The sequence below is a fragment of the Papaver somniferum genome, chromosome 6, assembly GCF_003573695.1.
Source record: "Papaver somniferum cultivar HN1 chromosome 6, ASM357369v1, whole genome shotgun sequence".
NCBI lineage: Eukaryota > Viridiplantae > Streptophyta > Magnoliopsida > Ranunculales > Papaveraceae > Papaver > Papaver somniferum.
This window is the reverse complement of record NC_039363.1, coordinates 125,760,237-125,786,976: the sequence shown is the minus strand read 5'-3', so window position 1 is coordinate 125,786,976 and position 26,740 is coordinate 125,760,237. Positions and strand designations below refer to the sequence as shown.

Sequence of the window (26,740 nt, the reverse complement as noted above, 5' to 3'; positions counted from 1 at the left end):
AACGGAGTCTTTTCGACCGTTGTGGTTAATCGGAGCTTCTGGCCCCACCATTTTATTTATTTTGATAACTTTAAATAGTATCAAAAAGGAAATCTAAAGAAATATCTTTTATAATATATTTTCCGGAAATACACATTTATGAGAAGTTATTATCAAAAAGAGAAAATTTTTGCAAAATATTATTCAATTACTAAATGAATATAAAAAAATCATCAAAAATATACTTACACCTAATTTAATCTAACTTTGAAAATGAGGAGAATCTTTTGACCCATAATATATTTGTTTGGCCAATGATATTCAAGGAAATATATTACCTAAAATATCTAAATCTAATAAAAATTTAAACTTATCAAAAATGAAAAGTGTAATTTAAAATATATTCTTTTGGGTAGTGGGCAAAAGTGTAATTCTACGTATTGTAAAACAGTGATCGTGGAAAAAAACAAAAAAAAATCTATCCCATTAATAATTTACTTTTTTTTTATTAATATTATTAGATAAGTTAACTTTATTTTTGTTAATAAAAAATTAATCCCATTAAAAGATTATTTTAAACTTTTTTTATTAGGATAAATTCTAATAAGTATATGATTTAACTAAAAACAAATCCGTGCGTAGCACGGGTGACAAACTAGTTCGATCTAATATGGGACTTGTTTGCAGTGTGCTGTTGAAACTTAAAAATACTTAGCAGTCCCGATTTTATTCCTTGCAGGTCTGCCGGATGGTTATCTGACTTTATAAGATGCTTCTAATGTAATTGGGACGAGAAGAGGAAAGAAATGCATCTCCCATCCCGGTAGCCATGGAATGTAGTGCCGCGACAGCAGCCCATTGTAGATTCTTTTGAGCATTACAAGAGACTGGACGGGGAGAATTTGATAACTGTGACGATAACTGATGGTGCTCATTGCAATTGTTGGTCAAATGTTTGACGATTTTAGTGAACACTATAAATCAGAAAGCTGGAACTCAAATATTGCTGCCAATGTTGGGAGGGGGTAAAATGTTCTCCAAGAGAAGAACGGGTTCATGACCAAAGTGAGGAAGTGACAAAGACCGCCACCACTAATTAGTGGTTTATACCTCTGAATCTCGTGTTTGCTGAACGAAAGAACTTAAATTCCCAAGTATACTAAAATCAAATAGATACAGAAGAAACGGCAACTCAATGGAAACATTTCAAAAGAGTGACGTATATTGTTTTATTACTAGCCTTAGAACCAAAAGACTTGGCCTAACATTAGACTATTTTATACAACTCCTGAAGCTAAAATTGTTACAGATATCCCTACAAGGGCATTTTCCCAGATTTAAGTACTTGTGGGGTTTTCTACCATACTGTTATACAATGAGAAACTGCGACATGCATCAATCTTGCTACCTGAGGAAACACGGAGCAGGAATCGAGAGATGTGATTACCCAAATTCTGACCATATAAAAGCTTCTTCTGCAACAGAGCAAGACTAGCACCTCTGAGATTGAGATTCTGCCTTTGGCATGCGAATAATCTTTTGCAGCAGATATTTGAGCAAAGTTTTATTATCATATGACCTCCTTTAAATCTACATGTATAGTTGGGATACACAGCTTTTTTGCAACGGGCAACATCAGAGCAATTGTTGAGAATTTTGATACTTGGAATTGGTTATCAGTTTCCAGTGACAACAGATCCTTTAGGCCAAATCGAGTTCAGCAATGTGGATACAGTATCAACTCTTGCAACAAGATAAATAATAAATGACGCGTATGCTGCTGTAATAACAAATACTATTAAACCAACTAACAGACCAGTCACTTCAGCACGGAAAAAATCCAGCAAAAGGTAAGCATTTATCACCATCACAAGAGCAGCCACAATCCATGCTGCCATCTACAACAAATAACCACCAGGCATAGATTAGCAATACTTCTCTGCAATTCAATCTATACGCATGCATATATATTAAGATGCTCAAAAATTGATTACTTTCCAGGAAGGAGATGGTAATCATACCCACAAATGGGTAAAAGTCTAATCTATCACAAAACATAGAGATAAGCGAATATATTCCTCCCAAAATTTCTAACACACATGTTTTACAGTTTGCTCAAAGAGATTATGGAAGTAGTAGTTTGCTCTAGATGGAAACGAGGTTGAAAAAACTTCTATAATCAGGAAATGAGTATGTTTAAGTGCAAATGGTAATCGTCTTTCTGTACTTGGGTCCTACTGAAGCGAAGTTATCACAAAACATAATACCCATATTCAAAGTACTGTAGGTACCACATGATTCTAATATCTTTTACTAAACAGTTTTATGAGGAACCCAATGCCAGAACAGAGATAACAGCTTACCTTGGTCTTGGGACCAATTTTAAAGGTGCCCATAATTTGCTCCTTTGAAACCAAGTATAGAAGTGGAATAACTGCAAATGGAATTTGAACAGACTGAAGAACATTAAGCCACTCATTCAAAACATCCAGAGAATCTTCGGAGCGGTTGAAAATAAGAGCAACAACTATCGTCGGGACGATTGCACAACTTCTTGTGATCAACGCCCTCAACCATTTCTTTAGACGCAGATTGAGAAAACCTCCCATAATAAACTGCCCTGCATAGGTTCCAGTCATGGTACTACTCTGCCCTGCAGCTAATAAACCTATAGCCCAGATGTAAAGAATTGGAAGAAGTCCTCCTCCATACTTCTCCTCCAGATACTGCCCAGCATTTATCAGGCCAATGCTGTTGGCTTTATCCGTACCATAGATCCCCTTTGCAAACACAGTTGTCACAAACAAATTAATAATGAAAGAAACCATGAGAGCAATAGTTGACTCAATTGTATAATAATTCATAGCTTCTTGAACCCGTCCTTTCTTTGTAGTATCAATTTTCCTTGACTGAACAAGTGCTGAATGCAAGAAGACATTATGAGGCATGATTACACAACCTACAACACCCACCGCTTGCCGTATCGTTTTAGAGCTAAGTTTTGGAATCAAAATACCTACAATCCAAACCAAATTCACCTTCAGGTTGAAGCTTTCAGTTACAGAACAATAACAAAATAAGTTCATAGTAACACCATACCTATCAGAAGTTCTTTTCCACTAGGCTTTGTTTCACCAAACATCCATGCAAATGAAATTGCCATAGTTCCAATAAGTACAGCAAAAACAGCTTCTAATTTCCTCACTCCATAGTTCTCAAGAAACAAGAAGATGAAACTGTTCATAACAACAAACAAAATTCAGATAGTAAAATTATATTTTAATCTCAACTTGATGAACCAAAACAGCAAAATAAAAAGTCCAAAATCAAATTCTGGCAATACCCTTTACAGGAAAACAACAAAGAGTTGTAGACAAAAACCCTAATTTGGCCAGAATACAACCATAACCAATCAAACAAGCTGAATTACAGAAATAAAAAGGGATTTTTAATTTCTTACCAATCAATTGCAGTGATGAGAACACCAGCCCAGAGAGGCAAATATCCATTACTCAAAATCTTAATAGCAATAGCACTACCAATAACCTCTTGAATATCAGCCCCAATTAGCGCCAATTCAGCCATTCCCCATAACAGAAAACTTGCCCATCTAGGATATTCTTCTCTACAATGTTCTGCTAAATGTTTCCCTGTTGCAACACCAAGTCTTGCTGATAATAACTGTATCAATAACCCCATAACTGTAGCCCACAATAACAACCACAATAATGTATAACCAGCAATAGCTCCAGCCTGTAGATCTCCTTCTAAATTCCCTGGATCCAAAAACCCAATACTCATTAAAAACCCAGGTCCCGTGAATAACCATAATTTCTTCCATGAAAATGGTGGTGTTACTGAATAATCTTCAAATTCTAATGATTCTCTATCTTCAATTGCAATAACAACTTTCTCACTTGTTTCGTATGCTCTCTCTTGTTTTTCATCCTCTGGTTCTGGTATTGGCTCCTCCCTCAATAACAAACTGTCTTCCTCGTCTTCTTTACTCACTTCTCTAGGAGGAGCCATTGCTTTGTTTCTGCTATATCAGAATGAGAGACAATTCGTTCGTTTTTTAACTGTAAAAAATTCCCTCCTCCCTCTGTTTTTCTCTCTGAAAAAAGAAGAAGAACAGAGGATCTAATACTTATCCTACGGTGGTGGTAGACTCCTCCTTGTCTTTATTGAAAAGCGTCTTCGAATTTAAGTCCATTCTTTATCAACTTTTTATATCAGAAATGCCAATATTCCTTCCACACTACTGGTCTCATCATAACTAAAATACTCCCTAAAATAGCCTTTTAATCGTACGGTCCATATTAAATCAATCAGAGGAATGGTGTTTGCGATTGGGTCCACGTGGGATCGCAAGATGAAAGTGGAACATGAGTAGACTTGTGAAATGATCGTGGTTGCACGAGTCACGTTGGGGTAAGAAACAAGATTTTTTAGGGCGAAGATGTTATGCCAATTATGGTAAGTTATTTAAGTAAATTAGACGTGGGTACATAGGAATGAGAAGATCATGCGATTAATACGGTTTTGTTGTTTCAAGTTGGAAACTACGCGGAAAGTGTGGATTTCGTTTTCTGGGCCATTACGGAGGTATTAGTGATATTTTGGCCCACTACTAGTGTACGAAATGAAATGATAGTGTTGTTATTTCACAAAGAAGACGTAACCAGAAAGGGAACACACATTTAGACAAAGATACAAGTAGAAACTTAATAAAATTTGATGGATGGAGGGTGACAGTAATGGAAAGGGAAGGGGAATAATACCCTAATCTTATGTTAGTGACTGGGTGATGATGATGGTGGATAATGAGGACATGCTTTGGGGTTTGTTAGACACTTTCTTGTTTTTATGATTATTTTTTTCTTGTTATTGAAAAGTAGTCTGTTGTTACCATTCTTTTGGGCACTTTGGAGAAGTGGCATGTTTTTTGCAATGATGTTAATAAATGGTAATCTTATTCGTTTCACACAAAATTTGTTGCTTACTCACAAGTTGAATGTCAATTGTCGGGCGTCATTCATATGCATCTTTTTCATTACTTGTGAGGTAGTAATTTAATGCTTGACGAGCAAAACAAGCAGGTTTCAAACCCATTATCGGCATTAAACTATTGTAGTTAATAAAAGACAATCTTTACAAGTGAGATATCACAGACATCTACTTTCTTTTTTTATTAGAAAAGATAAGGTAAAACACGTTATGTTAATGAGAGATTGTAGATATCATTCAAAATTACAACTCTTCCCCGAGACCCTAGTTAGCAATTCGGGATACGGGTAATAGTTCAGGACGACATACGTACGGGAATTATACAGATTCGGATAGGTCGTATTCGGTCAACAATTCATTGTTCGGACGGTAATTCGGAACGGCCTGCGTACGTGCATATTCGTCTTATAAATGTGAGTTCGGCACTTAAAGTTCGGGTTACATATATGATAAATTGATAAGTGTTATGACCTTATTACGAGATTAATTTTATTTGTATATGATTTATAAGATGGAAAAAAATATTTTAGCGTGATTATTTAACAAGAAGTAAACAATTTAATCGCATAAATGTATTAAAGACTTTTAGACAAAAATCAACACATAAACACTGGTTAAACAACTACCAATATAAAAGTTTAACTGAATAACTATATTTAAATATAAAGTATATACAAAATCAAACAAAGTTCCAGTTCTGAAATATCATTCGGATTCGGTCAGTTCGGATGCGTTCGCGAATTATTCGTGAGGTCCATATAATCCGGGAACTAGGTTCGGAGTTCAAATAATTCGGAAGTATCATTCGGATTCGGTCAGTTCGGATACGTTCGGGAATCATTCAGGAATGATTCGGAGAATTGCTAACTAGGCCTCAGACATAATATACCTGCCTTGATTGGGGTATACCTAGATTAATTGGGAGTATACCTAATGAGACAAAATCCGGTCATTTTGAAGTAAAACCAAGCCACCCCTTAACCGTGTATTTTCTAAATGGCTAATATACCCTTGTTTAATTAACACTAAAAAAATCTGATTAGGGTAATTAATTCCATCTAGATTAATCAATTGAGTAGATTGAAACTTAGGAATTTAAGTTGTGAAAATTTTGTTTTCGATCAGACTTTTGTTGGAAGATTTTTAATGAAAAAAATTTGTTTTGAAATTATCTTTTGCAACGAAAATGAAAGCACACTAATCAAACACTTCTAAAAAGGGGATTACAAAGCTGTTGTTGAAATCACACTCAAAATCAAAGAATAAATCAACACTTTAAATTCTAAAATTATGAAAAGTCGGTAAGGTCGACGGATGGAGAATATGCCGACGGGTAGAAGCCGGCATGGTCCTTGGATGAAGAAAATGCCGACTATTTACGCCAGCATGGTCTATGAATGAAGAACATGCCTACTATCCTGGGCCAGCAATCTTATTGTCGTCATATAAATATTTGTTACACTGCCGGCTATATTTTAGTCGGCATGTAAATATTTTGTTACCCTTCCAGCTATAAATTTGTCGGCAAGCAAATAACTTCAAGACAATGCCGGAGGTTGAAAAGTTGGCAAGGAAATAACTTATAACTTTGCCGAGTTTAGATATCCCCAAAAGAAAACTGAATTTTCACAGATGCAATTCACTTTACTCATGCAAGTTTAGTTACTACATTGATTGAAACATAAAATCTATATCTTTGTCGACGGAAAAACGAATGCACTTAGCATGTGCGGTGCACAAAAACTTCTAAAACCGTCAATCTTCGTCGGAGGAATCCCATTCATCTCCGGCCTCCATGAAGTCCGGTGCATACTCCGGGATTTTTTCAATCATGAAGTGATAGCTTACACCGAAGGCGAATGCTTCCCCCTTCTCCTCCAAGTAGCGCGCTTTCACGGCTTCATGCTAAAAAAACAAAACACAAACTTACATTTGTTAGTGGTGTTTCATTGGAAGATCAAACAACAAGGATCACGTAAAACAAACCACAAACATACTTACAAATTGTGCAATGGACATGTTGAAGTGGGAGGCGTTGAAAATACGGAGAGCTAAAAAAGATAGTATCGCATTTTCGATGACTAGGTGCCTATCATGGATGGCTTGAATACTTCTTCCATTAGGATTCCCAAACTCTTACCTAAATTTGTTGTGAACCCTTGCCCAAAATGTTACGGCATCCATCCTTTCGGAGGACGCATGTCTTGCTCTAGTTTCCGCGTACCACGCTTTGGTGATTGTCAATTCTTCATTTGAATCAAATGATGCAATTGTTGTATGTAGAGGTATTGGGAGAGTTAGATGGAGTGTATGATATGAGCTTTGGAGAGTATATGCAAATAAGTGTGTGGTGTTTTGTAGAGAGAACTAGTGTATTTATAGGATGGTGCCCAAATTTGGCCGTTATAGTGCCCAAGTACAAGTCAATCAATGCAATTGTGCTTGCAAAAATTTGAATTTTGAAATCGCCGGAAGGGTTACATTGACATAGCATGCCGACCAATACACCGTCAGTATGTTACAACTATATTACCCTGCCGACGGATAGAATACAAAAGAGGTGATTTTAGCTGCCTAAGGCCGGCATGTTACAACTATATTACCCTGCCGAGAAAAATGTGTCCGGCATGGTATGTATATTATTACCTTGCCGACTATATGAATTTTGGAACACATGAGAAGGTAATTTTCTCCTCTTGTGGCTGGCATGTTACGTCTATATTAACTTGCCGAGAAAAATGTGGCCGACATGCATGTATTTTGTTACCTTGCCGACTTTATGAATTTTGGAACACAGGAGAAGGTCATTTTTTCCTCTTGTAGCCGGCATGCAATCTATTCATTACCTTTCCGGCTGTACAAATGTCGTCAAGGTATTATTTTCTTATCATGCCGGCCCTGGTAACTACACCATTTATGTTTTCAGGGCCGGCAGTCTGACATTTCACAACCTTGCCAGCCCTGTATTTTTCGGTAGTGTAAATTAAAAATATTATACCGGCGAAACACCATTGAAACTTTACATATCTAAACAAACCATCATTAAACAACTAGAAATCCAACATTTTTTGTACAAAATACGAAAACATGTCCCACATACCTTAAAAAAACATTTGTCTGCCTACCACAACATAAAGAAATACACTAGGAATACATTCATTTACCACCACGACCACGACCACGACCCCGTTTAGGAACACTACCACTGCTACTACATTCACCACCACCATGGGAACGAGCTCTCTTTTTGTCAGCATTCATTTTGGCAAGGGATTCCTTCATAGCTTGTGTTTCCCTCTTTACTTCAGCATCAGCTTGCTTGAACATGTCGTGGGCATCCTCATTGTCAACATTGCTATCAAAGTCAATGTGTTTGCTTTGTTCTTCAATGGACAAAGGCTCTCCTCTTTTTCTCGCGCAACACATCACCCTCACAAGGATCTTCAAATGCTCCTTCTATTTCAATTAAACAAAAAACAATTAATAGAATGATTCGATAATTTAATCTTAAAACATTAAGAGATCAACTCTAAAATACTTACAAAGAACTTGAGACTTGTTGCCGGGTCTTGTGCTTCCAACTTCCTCTTACGAGCCAAATCTTCAGCAGTCATTTCCCTAAACACAGTAGGGCGAGCCCAACCCAAGTACCAAGACATGTATCTCTCATGAGCTTCATGGACTACGGTCACCTCGTCCAAAAGACTCGTATCGACTTTACTGCCACTTCTATCGTTCCAATGATTCGTACCTGTCCATGGAGCGTAAGCGACGACAATACCTTTCTGGAACGTGGTGCAGTTAGCCATATCCACTCTAAAGGACGGCTCAGTATCGAAATGGGGTTCTTCTTGGACGTAGCCTAACTGTCGCATTACCCAATGTGGATCGTACATAGAATATCCATGGGTGAGCATCAAGGGACCGTAGTACAATGCAACATCATCTCTCCTTTGGATTAAACCTTAATTTCTAGCATCTCGATATGGATCAAATGTTACCTGATCCGCAGTCAATTGGTCAATGGCGATTCGGAGTTTGATAAGTTGTTGCGGCATTTCCTTATCTTAACCACCCTTGAAACTATATCTTTGTCCTCTTGGCCTATCAATCGCTATATTCTCATTCACTTTGATGTAGGAGTTTCCTTTCATTAAAGTAGGGAAGTCCACATATATCCAAACCTATGCAAACACAAAGTTTAGTAAGAATCTTACATTACAAGAATTTTGCAAATATAGATTATGATTTAGACAATAAAATTACCTGGAAGAGACATATATTTCCGTTGGCTTGCGCAGTGAGTGCCCTTGAAGCCTTTGTTAAATCATTGTTCAAGTAGGCGACCACCGGAGTACCCCAAGAATACCGATGCATCTCATTTAAGGGATCCAATAGTTGAACATACCTGGCGTCGACCGAGCTTCCGGAACTGTCGGGGAAGATACATTTGCCCAGGACGTATATCAAATAACGTGCTGCTGTAGCATTGATTCGCACCAAGTCCACCCTTCCTTCCTCATTAAAGATTTTCTTGGTCCCAGATAATGTTCTCTTCAACTTACTCAGTTTAAACTTCTTGGCTATATTACCTTCCTTCAGCTCAAGTACAGCCTCCGTTTGAACCTGATTCCAACCGAACAAAGCTCTTGTCAATTGAAAGAACTTGGTCCAAGAAATTTTACTATCGAAGCTGTCACTGACTGCCTTTCCCTCAACCTCGAGACCTAGAATTTTATGAGCATCATCGGGAGTTATCTCCATCTCACCGAACGGGAATAACATAGTATCAGTCTCTCCGTAGAACCTCTCACAAAATGCAGATACGGTAACTCTATCATAGCCAATATTCGAACTCTCCACCGCAGGCCACAACCCGGAGTTCTTGACAATCACTTTCACCTACTCGCATTCCTCGTCAAGTGACCAAGTTTTAGTCTCTGAACATGAAGTTTGGCGTCTCAAGAGACGGACGACATTCTTGTGATCCTAAATACCAAAAGCACAAAATAAAAAAAAATTCAAACATTTGAAGCAAATTTAAGATAGTACACTTAAATAAAAAACAAAGACGGATTGATATTACTTACGATAGTATTGTAGATTTCACATGCCCAGGAGTCTTTGTATCCAAAGAGAACATTTCCACCATCTGGTGGGGTTCCCCTTGGACGCTCACCTGCTTTCAGTTTAACCTTCAAGTGAATAGGATGCATGTGGGAATTAGATTGTTTAGTGATAACCCTCTTCAGTCTTCCCGTGGGGGCATTTGCATCTTGGGTTTCTTCTCCACCTTCTTCTTTTTCTTGTTCCTCTTCCTGAACTTGTTCCTCTTCAACAATTTCACATTCTCTATCATTATCTCGATTACCATCATCATCATCATCATCACCATTACCTCCTCCAGCAGGTGCCTTGTCTTGATCACGATTATCACCATTGTTACCTCCACCATCATCATCATTGTTACCTCCACCATCTTCCAGAGTTATTTCAAAATCATCATCATCGTTACCACTTCCACCATATGGCATTGATTGGTCTTCATCTTGGGTTCCATCTGAATCACTCGGTTCCGGAGGTTGTTGAGAATCATTCCGTAAAACGATCTTGAGCGTTCCCGACTTAACGAATGCCCCTCGATGTGTTGCAGTCAAGAGTTTGTCACCAACACGAGGAGGTTTTGAAGGAGGAGTAACCCCAAATGAAGGAGGAGTAACAACTTTATTATTTGCCTTTTGGCCTCTGAACAAGAAAAATTAAGAAAAAAATACATGAGTCGGCATGGTCTACATATAAAACCACTCGGCGAAAGAATGGTCGGAGGGTCAATATAAAACTATATGAAGGCAAATAAATAGCTGGAAGGGTCCTATTTAAATAACTTGCCGGCTTTTAACAAATATGAACATAGTAGATCATGGCTTTCAACTTCAATATTCGACATGCTCTATAAATAAAACAATGCCGGCGAACATAACGCCGACATGGTTATTTTTAATAACCATTCCGACTTTGTAATTTTTAGGCATCAGGAGACAGTAAAAAAATAAACTGCAGCCGGAAGGGTATTTGAGTTATAAACCACCGACGTAAAAAAAAAAAAAAAAACTGACGCCGGCAAGCTTATAGGTTGAACAACCTGCAGACGCTGTAATAGCAGTTACAAAAACTAATCATCCGGCATGATCTTCAACCTAAGAGATTTCTGGAAAACCCTAAACATAAAATGTCGGAAAGGTCGCGAAACAAATACCTTGCCGGCAAAATAACTGAAAATTCAAAGATTGGATTTTTCTGACCTAATTTGACATGCAAACATGAAATTGAAGTACTGGAGTGAGTTTAAGTAGGCCCTTACTTTCTTAATCGCACCATTTCTTCTCTTTAAGCGGGTTCAATTTCTTCTTCTTCAACCGTTTTTTTATTCACTTTCTTAGCAACCAAACTTGTAATTGCAGAGTTGTACTCATTAGGTTTTCGATTAGCTTCTTTCATACGAGTACCCTTACGTCTTGGAAGATCCATTATTGAAGATTAATCGAAGTTTTCGAATCGACGATTTAGATGAATTAATCGACGAGTTTTGGTGGTGGTGGTGGTGATGGAGCCGGTATGGTTGTGGAGGAGAAGAAGAAGAGAAGAAGGAAGATGAAATGAAAAGATTAAAACTGATTGAGGGTAATAGGTTTATAAAGGGTAAGGGTATTTTTGTAACTTACCCATTAGGACTCCCCTTAAAATCCTTCAAAAGAGTCCCTTTAAAATTGGGTATACCCCAATTAATCTGGGTATACCCCAATCTCGCAAGGATAATATACAAGATAAATTTTAGTACAGAATTTCATGTTGCATAAGTATCTTAATATGTTATTGCCTCGTCAGGGTGTTATGAAAAGTCCGGTTAGTTTGAGATCTACCTATTTTATTTGAGGTCAGCTACTGCTATCGTGACCTTATTTTTATTAACATTAAAGAAAATCAACATTAAATCAAAGCTGATTATAAAGATATTTCATCAGCTATGATTGCTACAGAAAGCTAAGAAAGCATTGTATTTTGCAATAGTGTCCACGATATTATTTCCTTTACGACGGACAAAGGTACATTTTCATGTTTTTTTTTAATGGAAAAAGGATTTTCATTAACTAGCAAATATAATACAAAAGATTAAAAGTTCAGATTTGTCAAAAACATTAAAAATGATGCTAGTTTTTTGAATTTTTTTATTTGATTGAGTAGACATGTGCTGAAGATTTTTAATCCTTACTTCCTTGGCAATGTAGTCGGTAGTAGAATTGTACCTTTTAGAGACATATTTTACCTGAGCTTGAGGGAGATCCCTCAAAAACTTTCTAGCTTCCAGTAAAGTATTTTCAGCTTCTCAAGAACAATCTTTGCTTACCTTGTTGATGTTGTCAGCCAGAACTTTACAGTCGGTGACAATCGAGACGCTTGATAATATATTATCTTTTAACCAAGTAACAACTTTTAGTAAGGATTTTGATTCCTCTTGAAAGGATGACGCAGCCCAATCTGATCCTGCTGATAATTGCATGAATATCTCATGGTCTACGGATTATAGGATTAAAGCATATCCCATCGTCAAATCTTCTTTCTTGAAAGAGGCATCAATAACAATAATCTAGTCTGTGTTTAGTGTGTACCATTTTTGGCTGCTTGGAAAAAAAATTTGGTGCGATAAAATCTTCTGGGGGTTTGTTGATGGTGTAGATTTAGAAAACTGTTGATCTGTTCTATTAGCTCAGTCAGATCTGGTTTTATATTCTCGAAAACCGCCGAGCATCTATATTTCCAGATGAACCAGAGGATGGTGGATATTTTGCCCGTAAACCAATCCAGGTTTGGTTCCGTAATCCACCATTTAACCCAAGATATTATTGGGTCTGTACTGTAACTTGAGATTATGTTTCCGAGATAAAGGGGAAACCAAATTTCTCATGTGAACGGGAATTCCCTAAATAAATGTTGTTCCGTCTCCTGAGCTTGATTATTACACATTTCACACCTCGTCTCAATCTCTGGGTTGTGTGCTCCCAATCTGAAAGATGTTGGTAGAAATTTTTGCATCAGTTTCCATATGAAAAGTTTTATTCTTGGAATGGCTGGAATTTTCCAAATCTTAACCCAAGGAAATCTAACTGGCTGGTATTATCCTGATCTTGCTTAGCTAGGAAATTATAAATATTCTTAACCGAAAATCTTCCCGAGTGATGGTGTCTCCATCTGATGATGTCCTTTTCTTGTCTTCTTGGAAGTATAGCTTGAATTTTTTTCCTATCCTATGGGTAAAAGAATTGATTTAATTTTTCCCTGATCCCAACTTTTTGCTCGGTGATCAACTCTTGAACTATTTTTGGAGCCGGTTCTTGCAAATTCGGGATTTGATGGACGATCTCAGAATTAGGAATCCATATTTCCTCGGGGGACTTTTAGAATTTTTGCAATTATTTTCGCATGTCTCGGGGTGGTGACTAAAATAGACGCTTGATTTTTGCAGATTTACCATTTGGCCAGTGATTTTTCCAAATAACTGTAAAATTTCCAGTAAGCTTTTTGCTTCCCCCATATCTGCTTTAGTGAATAAGAAGCAGTCATCGGAAAAGAAAGGATGAGAGATGTTTGGGGCGTTTTATTGATTTGGAATCCAGATTTTTTTTGCTCTTTAGTTGCCTTTTCAAGGAGTCTGGATAGTATCTCCATGCATATTAGGAATAGGTAAGGTGAGAACGAGTTCCCTTGCTTTAAACCTCTCGAGGTGTTGAATTGCGTACCTGGGGAACCATTAAAGAGGATCGAGAAAGAGGTTGTTGATATACATTGCATAATTAGCTGGATCCACTTTTCATTAAAGCCAAAAGCATAAAGAACCTTTTCTAAGAAGTTCTACTCCACCCTATCGAAAGCTTTTGAAAGATTGAGTTTTAGGGCTAGTCTCCCTTTTCTATCTTTGGAAGTTTTCATCGTACGGATAAACTCATGGGCTATTATAATATTGTCGGTTATTTGTCTTCCAGGAATAAATGTCGTCTGGTTGGGGGAAATTAGCTTATTTAAAATGGGTTTTAGCCTGTTGGCAAGATTTTTTGAGATTAATTTATATATTGTATTGCTTAGGCTTATAGGTCTAAAATCTCCCGGAGTCTGCGGGGTGGAAATTTTCGGAATGAGAGTTGTGAAACAATAATTGAAATCATTGTTGAGGATACCCGATTTAAAAAAATATTGGACTTGAAGAGTTATATCCGGACCAAGGATGTTCCAATTAGCTTTGAAGAATCCCGGTTGGAAACCGTCCGGGCCCGACGCTCCCCATTGGTTCATTTTGGATAAAGTTCGCTAAATTTCCTCTTTAGAAGGGATTTCTATCAGAGAAGAGCTTTCCTCAACAGAGATAAAAGGTTTTATTATGCTTGCTAGATCAAAATCATAATTTTCACTTTAGGAAGTGCCTATTTGTTTGAAATGGTTGATCGGGAGCGAGTTGAGTTGGTCCCTATCAAAAATCCAAAGACCCAAAGGCTCTCTTAGGGAATTTATTGCATTGATTCTTTTTCTATTATTTGCAGTAGCATAAAAATATTATGTATTCTGGTAATATTCTGTGAAGAATTTTTCTCTAGAGAGTTGGTGATAGAAATCATTTTTTATTATATACCATTTTTCAATTTCAACTTGGAGATTTTTGAGTTTTTCTATGTCATTGGAAATGTTACCAGTCCTATGGATACCATCTATTTTACTATTTAAAAGTTTGATACTTTTATGGATATTGCCGAAAGTATCTGAGTTCCATTGGGATAGGTCTGAGGAGGGCGATTTTAGAAGCCCTGAGAAATTATTATCTGTTGAATTTTTCGAGTGTAATTTCCATGAGGCTTCCACTTTCGTGGTAGTGTAGGATGAGTAAGCCAAGATCTTATACACCTAAATGGTTTCTGAAGTGTCTATTTAGCCAGGTTGGAATCTAGTAATATAAGTGTATGATCAGAACCTACTCTGGGAAGGTGATTTACCTTAGTGTCCGGGAAGACCTGTGACCACATGAAAGAAGCTAGAGCTCTATCGATTCTCTCGCAGATATTATCTTCTCCCTTTCTGTTGTTTGACCAGGTGAATGGAGCACCTACATATCCCACATCTTGGAGACCCAAATATTCAAGGATAAAAGATTTACTGCTTGAGCACACCTTATTTCCTTCTTGTTTTTCGTCTGCATCCAAAATGACATTTAAGTCCCCGATAAGTATCCACGGTTTATTGACTTGTTTCGCTATATCTATTATATGGGACCATTGTTCAATTTTTTCGTCAGCATCAACGGCTGCATAAACACATGTAATCAAAATCTCTGTATCTTCATTTTTTGATTCAAAGTGGCAAACATTAAATTTTGACGATAATAATTTCATGTCAATATTATTGTGCCAGGCTATTGCTAAACCCTTGGCTATTCCTGTTAGAGCACTTCTCGGTCGAACTCGCATGCATTGCTATCTCAAGCATGTTTGTCAATGTTAGTTATCAAAACTATAAGTCTTGATTTCTAGCATATTTATAGATGTCTCGGACTAGGACATAGATAGTGTAGTTGAGCTTAGATTTCACAAAGTTCATCATTTGAAGACGAAGAACTACTAAGGGGAGATGTGGAACTTCTTCGACAAAAGGTATGTGGAGACTTGAACTCATCTATCACTTGGAAAGTCTATTTATACTATCTCCTATATTGAGACATAAGTTGTGTTAAGATATAGTTTTATCTATACATATTTGAGATTTCGAGGTGAGTATATCTCGCTTACATATTTCTCGAAATATGTGTTGGTAAGCTTTCGCTTCGACCAAGTTCATCTTATACCATGAGAAAATTTCCGAGTAACACCTTACATGGTTTGTGTGATACAATCATTTGATGTAGGCTTGGAATGTTTCGATAATGATTATTTCAATATCTTGAAAATCTCTTTGATGCTAATAGTGTGTGAAAACGGATATTGTCATTATAGAAGAATGTTTCAATGATTGAAATAAAGAGTTGAGAATGTAACCATGTTTGGATATAAGCATATATAGTGTGTTCGCACATTAGTGTATAAATCCACGAACCGAGAACCAAGTGTATGCATGTGTGTGTATACCAAATTGGTGAAGGAGACAAGATAAGCATACTAGCGGAAGTTTTCGAACCGAAAATATCTACTGAGTTTGGGAATTACAAACTCCTAAAATAGTCACCTTAAGTATGCGTACTCGTACGCATACTGGCGAAAGTTTTCGAACCGAAAATTTCTGCTGAGTTTGAAAACTTAACAACCTCAAATCCGGTTGCGTAAGTACGCATACCCGTACGCATACTTAAGCTGGTTACTTTGTCAAATCGGTCAGTTCATGGACTTAAACATTTAAATCATAAGGAATGCAATCTTTGCAAACCGTGGCTATAATGTTCATGATTGATTCAAGTGAATCAAACTGATTTGGTTTCAATTGTGTTTTCTATAGCAATCGAACGACTCTTTAACTAGTTTAATTTGACTCATTTGAACTAGTTATGATTGAGATGAATAAGGTTGATATGAGAGTAAACATATGGCTAACCTCGGTTAGGTTTGTGAACCAACATGGTGTACACGTGTAGGTACGGTTACATAAACCTAAATGAGGGTACATTTCATTTGTGTGTAACAAGCTATGTTCGATCTAACGGTTGAAAGATATTAGCTTGGTTGAATCAGGTTTTTCATCTAACGGTGAATATTGAATGCTTTGTTACCAAGGTAACTTAGATTGCAAATTCTGATTTGAAAACTATATAAAGGAGAACTCTAGAAACTGGGAAACCTAATCCCCAAACCTCCTGTGTGTTACTAGTTGCATAATTAGAGTCGATTCTCCTTTAACCTTAGGTTTCTTCTCGAGACCCTGTAGGTTAACGACTTGAAGACTTCATTGGGATTGTGAAGCCAGACCCAACTATTATCTTCGTAGTTGCGTGATCTAATCTTGTTGTTTCTATCGTGTTGAGTACAGTTGAAATAATTGGCTCGAGATTTTATATCTCCGATAGGCAAGATAGAAAAGTAATCAAAAACACCTCTGTCTCATCGTTTGTGATTCCACAATAACTTGTTTCGCTAGTCGATTAAGTTTATTGTGAGGTGATTGATAATTCTAGGATGTTCTTTGGGAATATAAGTCTGGGTTATCAATTGGTTCATGTTCACCTTTATTTATCAAAACACGGAACAAAAACTCTTGGGTATTTCTGTGGGAGACAAATTTATTCAATCCTATAGACTTTTGTGTGTGAGACAGATTTTTCTATCAAGTCTTCGACTTTGGGTCGTAGCAACTCTTGGTTGTGGGTGAGATCAACTAAGGGAATCAAGTGCATAGTATTCTTCTGGGATCAGAGATGTAAGGAGTGAAACTGTACCTTGAATCAATGTGAGATTGATTAGGGTTCAACTACAGTCCAGTCCGAAGTTAATTGGTAGTTGGCTAGTGTTTGTAACGTCTTAATACAGTGTGGTGTTCAATCTGGACTAGGTCCCCGGGTTTTTCTGCATTTGCGATTTCCTCGTTAACAAAATTCCGGTGTCTGTGTTATTTCTTTTCCGCATTATATTTTGTTATATAATTGAAATATCACAGGTTGTGCGTTAAGATCAATCAATTAGAATATCCAACCTTTGGTTGTTGATTTACATTGATTGACACTTGAACATTGATCTTTGGTACTGTTCAAGTAATTCCTCTTATATTCAATCGAGCTCGCAGATTTTTATTTGCTGATTGCGGATTGAATTAAGAGTTAGAGATATTAAACTCTTTGATATACTTCATTCTATATTGAGTCTAACTGTCTAGTTGATTCTCTAAGAAGTGTATTGGAGTAAGTCCTCTCAGATTGCCAAACGAATTGTTGGGTGTGGTTGTTAGACCCCCGCATTTTCAATTCCCATGGTAATAATTTCATGTCAATATGCCGATAATAATTTCATTTCAATATGTACTAAAAATATTAAGTAAATAAATTGAGTTTTTATGGTATTGGGACTGCTTCTCTCCCATTGAGCATTCACCTCTTTTCCCGCCTCCTTCTGAATGCGGATGAGTTATGCCTTTTCTTTTCACCTATGGTATTACTTCAAATGTTGTCAATTCTTCTGCTTGTTCTGGATTTAAGGCTCTTGCAGATTGTTCCTAGATCCATTTCTTGAATCTGAAATATCACCACTCATCAGGCCTAGTCATGCAAGATTATTATGTTTGCAAAAAGCCTACATCAAAATTAATCAGGTCCGTGCCATTTTTTATTTTGAGCAGCTACTGCATTACAATTTTTATTTGAACAATATGACTCTGAATTCTTATCACCTTCAAGTTATCATAAAAAAAAACGCTACATCTAAGTTTTCATATATGCCACATAGTAAACAGATATACTGAAATTGAGCAGTATTACTGGATTTGTTTTGACTTCTTTATCAAACAAAGATTTGATCCATTGGTGAGTATTCTCCCCCTGCGATAGTTGTAAGCAATTAGTATCAATAGCATCAGAGAATATGTTGCACTCAGGAGAAATATATTAATGAGATTCAGTATGGTTTCTACATAGGGGAATTCATCAATCACATGAGAGTTGAATATAGAGATTTCGCCCTAAGAAAGCAAACACCGGTGAAGGAATTTCCATATGAAATGTTGAACTTTTATGGGAAGATTAGTATTCTACTAAGCTTTAAATCCATATTATTTTGGGATATTTAACGATTATTACCCGGTAAATGTCCAACACCTAGAAATGGTACCCAACATTCAAAATATTAGGGTTGGTGCCTGGACTATGTGTTGACTGTCAAAAAATCTCTTTGGGTCAATATTTATTTTACTTTCTCTAATTATATTTTTTCAATTTATTGATTTTAAAAATTTACCCCTTCTTCTAAACCTTACTTTTTTTTGACTCCTTATAATTATATGTACCAACTAACGTCCCTCGTATTCACAAATTGATCCATCAATGGAAGTATTTGACCACTTATTTGAATAACCTAAAGAGATTCTAACCACATCCCTTTTCAAATAAAAACCTTTCAAATCGTTCATTGTGTCATTCATGAAGTTTCATATCACCATTTCCAAATGATCAACATTGTGCAAGCCTATTTATCCTTTAGCTAATCAAACATTAAAGTTTGATAGTGAAACTGCAGGGGTACCAAGTACATCACCATTTTTTTTTTGTTTTTGATAAGAGTGTGAACTTGTATAGTACGTTTAACAAGCAAAAGATGCAGAAAAGTAAAAGCACACACAAATAAGAGTGTTTTTAATGAGGGAACCGCAAATGCAGAAAAACTTCGGGACCTCATCCAGCTTTGAACACCAAACTGTATTAAACCGCTACACACACTAGCATACTATTAAACTACGGACTGGAATGTAGTTAAGACCGAATCCACCCTCCAAGCGATTCAGTTACAATCACGCTCCTTACATCTCTTCAATTCTCGCAATACTCTACGCAATTGATTCCCTTAGGTGACATCCTTTACAGCCTAAGAGTTTCTCCAGCCGAAGTGAAGACTTTTAATACCAATCTGCCTCTAATAGATAAGCCTATTTGATTTTTGTATAAATCAGATATCAAGGCGAGCAAATCTGTTTGCAATAGACAAAACTAGCAAAACTCACAATTTCGGAACTTACGACTCCCGAAGAGAAACCTAGATTCTCAACCACCTCTCAAGAAAAATCTTCAAAAGATCAATTAAGATCAGATATCTATATTGAGGAATCACAAATTCTGAGAAGAAGAGAACTTTGCGATTTCTATCTATCTTGCCTAAAAAATTTTAAGAAAACCTCGATAACATAAAAGCAAGATAAGAATCCACGAACTATCAAGATAAATATAGTCATACCGGGCTTCACGAATCCCCAAAGTGAAGTCTTTTAGTCGTAGACCTAATTATGTTTCTAAGAGGAAATCTAGGTATATAGAGGACGACTCTAGAATCAACTACGATGCTAAGTGTCAGGGGTTAAATTTCCAAGTTGAAAGATCATCTATATTTATAGTTTTCAAATTCCAGGGGATGCTTATAATTCAAGCTAAGATAACCTGGAAATCAAGCAAACACTGTTAGGTCTTGAAAATACAATAGAAGAATATACACTATGGACCGGTTCTGGAACCGTGTATAATGATTGTTCGGTTTGGAAAGTATGCCAAAGAACAAAAAGCAATTTGATGTTCATTTAAACACCTAAGAATTTAATCCTGATGCACACATATGAGTGTTTGATTGATCAATGATGTTCAAAACATAAGTCTTTGAGCCTCTGCTAAAAATCTATTGGGACATTTGGTACAACGGTTCGTGAAACGTTAGGCTTGTTCACGAGTCAGGGTGCAACGGTTCGTGAACTGGGTTCGACAACCTTACAAGACTACTGAACTCAATTGACCATGGTTCGTAAACCGGGTTCCCCAACTGCTAGCTTATAATACCAACTTCAAGGATTCAGTTCACAACAATTAGTGAACTGGGTTCGTGAACTATTCCCAACTGAGCTCACGGTTTTGTGAACTAGTGTATTTCTGAAACTCAGATATCTATGGTTTCCGAATTGGTTTGCCAACCGACCATGAGCAGAAATATCAGATAGTTCAATAGTTTTCTCTTATAATATTTGAAACATTTCCACGTGATAAAATCCTTTGCATTGACAATTTTCAATTGATACACAAATTAATTCATATAATAAATTGCTTAGAACTAATGTTGTTGAGGATCATTGGACATCTTTTCTAAAGTCATATTTCGAGATTTTTAACAAGACAACTTGACTCGAAACTTTTTCTTTGTAAATCTACTAAAAGTCATACGAGATCGTCTCAACAGATAGAATGGTAATATAGTGAGTAAAATAGAATGGTTCAGTCTTCACATACATGACACAAAAGTTCTTCAAATGGCTTCGTCGATCATCAGTCTTCGAGGGTGATATCTTATACTCAACTATCAAATTCTAACCTAGTCCAGGACTTCACTTGATAGACTAGAAATTGAGATACAATTTTGATCATCTAACATTGACAACAAGATTGAGATAGAAAAACTTGTGGGTTTAATCGAGCATTTCTCTAAAACAGGGCCGGCCCTGAGGCAAGGAAAGCAAAGTTTTTCTTTCGGGCGGCACAACCATGTGGGTCTAACAAACACAACCAATATTTCGTTCGGGAATATGAATAGACAAACTCCAATATACTTTCAAGAGAATCAACTAGACAACCAGACTCAATCCAGAGAAAAGTATACCAAAGAGTCTATATCTCAATTTCTCAATTCAATCCGCAATCTGCAAATAGGAGTTTGCGTGCCCGATTGAATAAGAAAAAATAACTTGAACTGTACCAAAGACCAATGTTCAAGTGTCAATCAATTTATATCAACAACCAAAGGTTGGATTATCTAATTGATTGATCTTAACGCACAACCTGTGATATTTCTATTACATAACAAAATATAATGCGGAAAATAAATAACACAGACACCAGAGTTTTGTTAACGAGGAAAACCGCAAATGCAGAAAAACCCCGGGACTTAGTCCAGCTTTGAACACCACACCGTATTAAGCCGCTACAGGCACTAGCCTACTACCAATGAACTTCAGACTAGAATTTAGTTGAGCCATAATCAATCTCACACTGATCAAGGTACTTGCGCTCCTTACGTCTCTGCACCCCAACATGATTCTACGCAGTTGATTCCCTTAGAAGATCTCACCCACAACCAAGATTTGCTATGACCCAAAGTCGAAGATTTGATAAACAAATCTGTCTCACACATAAAAGTCTATTGGAATAGATAAATGTGTCTCTCACCGAAATACCTATGAGTCGTCCTTTGATAAATAAGGGTGAACATGAACCAATTGACAAGCCGGACTTGTATTCCCGAAGTACATCCTAGTATTAACAATCACCTCACAATAATCTTAATCGTATAGTAGTGAAACAAGATATTGTGGAATCACAAACGATGAGACGAAGATGTTTGTGACTACTTTTAATTTTACCTATCGGATATAAATCTCAAGCAAATCTTAGCAAAGATAATACTCAATCACGATAGTAGAAGTAAGATCAGAACACGCAACTACAGATAAAATAGTTGGGTTTGGATTCAAAATCCCAATGAAGTCCTCAAGTCGTTAACCTACAGGGTTTCGTGAAAATCTTAAGTTTAAAGGAGAATCGACTCTAGTCACAACTGGTATCACACATGAGATGTGGGAATTAGGTTTCCCAATTGCTAGAGTTCTCCTTTATATAGTTTTCAAATCAGGTTTTGCAATCTAAGTTACCTTGGTAACAAAGTATTTAATATTCACCATTAGATGAAAACCTGATTAGATTCAAGCTAATATCTTTTAACCGTTAGATCGAACTTAGATTTTTATACACAAATGAAATGTACCTTCATTTAGGTTTGAGTAACTGTACCTAAAAGTGTGCACTAGGTTGGCTCAACAGTAGTTAACCGAAGTTAGCTATATGAACACTCTCATATCAACCTTATTCATATAAACCATAACTAGTTCAAATGAAACTAGTTAAAGTGTCGTTCAATTTTTATATTCACATAGAAGTATACAAGAACACAATTGAAGCAAAACCGGTTTGATTCACTCGAATCAATTCATGAACATTATAGCCATGGTTTGCGAAGAATGCATTCCTTATTATATAAATGTATTAGTTCATGTCACAACCGATTTTAGAACTTTAACCACTCAAGTATGCAAACGGGTACGCATACTTAAGTAGACGAACCAAGTTTGGTTTTTGCTAGTATGCGAACGGGTACGCATACCTCCAAACCCAGCAGAATTTTCCGGACCTGAACCTTACGCTAGTTTACCAACTTCACAAACCAATAGGTAGGCATACGGGTATGCATACTATGGTTCCTGGACATGGGTTACATATATGCAAGAGTGCATAACATGTTTATAATCCAATGTTGGTTAAATGTTCTAAACTCTATTTCAATCATTGAAACTTTCTTAGAGGATGACAATAGCCGTTTTCACACATTATTAACATCAAAGCAATTTTCAAGTCATTGAAATAATCGTAATGAAGCATTCCAATTCTACACCAAATGATTGTATCACACAAACCATGTAAGATGTTACTCGGCGATTTTCACATGATCATTCGTCAAGAATATAAGATGAACTCGGTTGAAGCGAAAGCTTACCAACACATATATCAATAAATATGTAAGCGAGTTAAACTCAGCTCGAAATCTCAAATGTGCATAATCGAATACTATATAGTAATACGACTTTTGTCTCAATATAGGAGATAAAGTAGAAATAGACTTTCCAATTGATAGATGAGTTTTAGTCTCCACATACCTTTTGTTGATGAAGTTCCACAAGCTCTCCTTAGTAGTTCTTTGTCTTCAATTGATGAACACCATGAAGTTTAATGCTCAACTACACAATCTATCCTAGTCCGAGACATCATTATAAGTAGACTAGAAATCAAGACTTATAGTTTTGATCACTAACATTGATAAACAAGGTTGAGATAACAACGCTTGCGAGTTCGACCGAGAGGTGCTCTAACAATCTCCTCCTTTGTAAATTTTAGTGACAAAACTATCAATACATATGGATTACAAAATAAATAAACTTTATAGCTTCTCATCCAAATGCTTGATCTCCTTGGTTCTTCAACATTACTCGAAATCTTCGTCACTTCCAAGTACTCCAATGATTCTAAATGTGTTCAACTCAGCATCATATTTGTTGAAGATCCCTAGTTATAATAATGAGAAAACAGTTGCTCTCAATCATTGTTATACAATGTCATAGTATTATTACACAACATCAAAGTTCAATTGTATCATAACTTTGACAATAATACTATGGTGATATTATCACTCCCCCTTAGTCAATACTTCATATCAACATGAAAACCACTCCCCCTTTTGTCAATATAAATTGTCAAAGGTACGAAAACTAGTGGGATCCTCATGAAATTTTCATAGAGATACTTCATGACCAAAAGAGAACAACATACCAACTTTTTTTTGATGATTTCACATAGTCGAAACTTAGTGTATTCATCAAGGAGTTTATAAAGTTACAAGATAACTCATACAATACTCCACAGATGCACTCCTCACAAATATTTGGCAGTTAAGCACAAGTTCAGTTAAGAACTCTCCCCCATAAAATGTCATTCCCGAAAGAACAACAAGAGAGACCTTACTTTTACAAGAAAAGAAGAATTTATTTGGACATTAATAAATCACATGAAACATGAATTTGTATCCAGAAATATTAATTGAATTAACCACAAGGAAAATGATCAATTCAATTGGCCATGCTCAACATAAGAGAACTTACAGAGCCGCACAGTACATACACGAAGATGTGGATAAGGGAAAGACCAATACTCCGGAATAATCAAACATTCATTATATTTTTCTTCACTATTTGCACAATGACATATGATAGACTTAATCTTTGTAAAAAAAAGTTCATCCTATCTTCCATCAATATTTGCATAATGACATAATAGGCTTAACTTTTGTAGTCAAAAGTTCATTCTATCTTTTATCAATACTTTCATACGAACATATAATATAGTTAACTTTTAAATAAATATGGGACAGTCAAGGTTCACGGACGTAAACAACATATCCCATAACAATTTTGCAATATATAAAACCATAAATATTAATACTGCAAAAATCATCTTCCAAATAACTTAGAATTTAAATAAATAAATCTAAAAAAATTGCAAGATGAAAATGTAGGTAATAGCTATGTGTACTCATAATAATGGCTATTCCAAAACCTAGTTATCCTTCTTAAAACACAAGAATAAGTTCTCATAAGAAGTTTCCTAGACATTGAGACCTCTGAAAAATTCTTTATCGTCCCCGAACTCCTTGTCGTCAACAACCATGGGAACATAAGGTTCATGAAGAAAGGAGTCAATTCCAACAAACCTTTTGAGCCGATGCCGAACCAGGGCCTTCTGAATTTCAAGAGTTCTCAAAACAACAACCTTTATTTGTTGAATCTCCTTCCTTGTTTCCTTCAACTCTTCAAGAACACCAGAAAACTTCTGAGAATTTGAAGGAACAACTCCTGACTTCCTCACATTCCTTCTTTTTCTTTTCAAAGTTGGAGGTAACGGAGATTTATCTTTTTCCTTGATGGATTAACAATCATATTAACATCTTTTCCATCAGAAGACATAAGGCTTGGAGTATCCATACGTACATAATTGTGAGAGGAAATCACAAGATAATATCAACAACCAGTCTTATGATAAAAAAGAGTTTCAAGAGGAGGAAAAAGGAATGAAGGGTTACAGAACCTTATTCCTTATTATATAAATGTATTAGTTCATGTCACAACCGATTTTAGAACTTTAACCACTCAAGTATGCAAACTGGTACCCATACTTAAGTAGCCGGACCAAGCTTAGTTTTCCCCAGTATACGAACGGGCACACATACCTCCAAACCCAGCAAAATTTTCCGGACACGAACCTTACACCAGTACGCGTACGGGTACGTGTACTTAGGTTCCCTGACTTCACCAACCAACAGGTACGCGTACAGGGATGCATATTATGGTTCCCGAACATGGATTACATATATGCAAGAGTGCATAACATGTTTATAATCCAATGTTGGTTAAGTGTTCTAAACTATATTTAAATCATTGAAACTTTCTTAGAGGATGACAATAGACGTTTTCACACAATATTAACATCAAAGCAATTTTCAAGTAATAGAAATAATCATAACGAAACATTCTAAGTCTACACCAAATGATTGTATCACACAAACCATGTAAGATGTTACTCGACGATTTTCACATGATCATTCGTCAATAATATAAGATGAACTTGGTCGAAGTGAAAGCTTACCAACACATATTTAGAGAAATATGTAAGCGAGTTAAACTCAGCTCGAAATCTCAAATGTGCATAATCGAATACTATATAGTTTTATGACTTTTGTCTCAATATAGGAGATAGAGTAGAAATAGACTTTCCAAGTAATAGATGAGTTTTAGTCTCCACATACCTTTTGTTGATGAAGTTCTACAAGCTTTGCTTAGTAGTTCTTCATATTCAGTTGATGAACGCCGTGAAGTCTAATGCTCAACTACACAATCTATCCTAGTCCGAGACATCACTATAATTAGACTAGAAATCAAGGCTTATTGTTTTGATCACTAACATTGACAAACAAGCTTGAGATAGCAACGATTGAGAGTTCGACAGAGCAGTGCTCTAATAGTGATTAGAAACAGAACGTATTTCTAATCATTGATTTTCTAACTTTGAAGTTTGAAATGCTATATTTTTATTTATTTTTCTTGCTGGTTACTGTATGTATCTGATTAATTATGGATATGGGACAGAAAAGAAACATGCTTCAGGATCCAAAATATAAAGAGAAGAGAATGAGGATATGTATCTACTCCTTTTATTAGTGGTTTCTTTTGAAATCTCAACCAACTGTTAAAAATGAGGGCAACGATACATGCTTATAATAATGATATGTATAACAACTAGACTGACGTTGATCTTGATAATGGTATGATTGATCTCAATTTAGATTGAGAACAACACAATCGAAGGTGTTGGTGGTAATAAGAGAGATGGAAATGA

General features: G+C 36.2%; 1 protein-coding gene across 1 annotated transcript; it reads right to left on the bottom strand.

Annotated features, from left to right (window-relative positions):
• Positions 1–1,103: 1,103 nt before the first annotated feature.
• Positions 1,104–4,163, bottom strand: LOC113289193 (metal transporter Nramp3-like). The gene is made up of 4 exons (XM_026538390.1): positions 3,440–4,163; positions 3,079–3,215; positions 2,343–2,995; positions 1,104–1,877 (listed from the first exon to the last, which is right to left on the bottom strand). Exons 1-4 carry the CDS (start codon positions 4,006–4,008, stop codon positions 1,656–1,658), a joined length of 1,581 nt encoding a protein of 526 aa, XP_026394175.1. The 5' UTR covers positions 4,009–4,163; the 3' UTR covers positions 1,104–1,655.
• Positions 4,164–26,740: the final 22,577 nt, after the last annotated feature.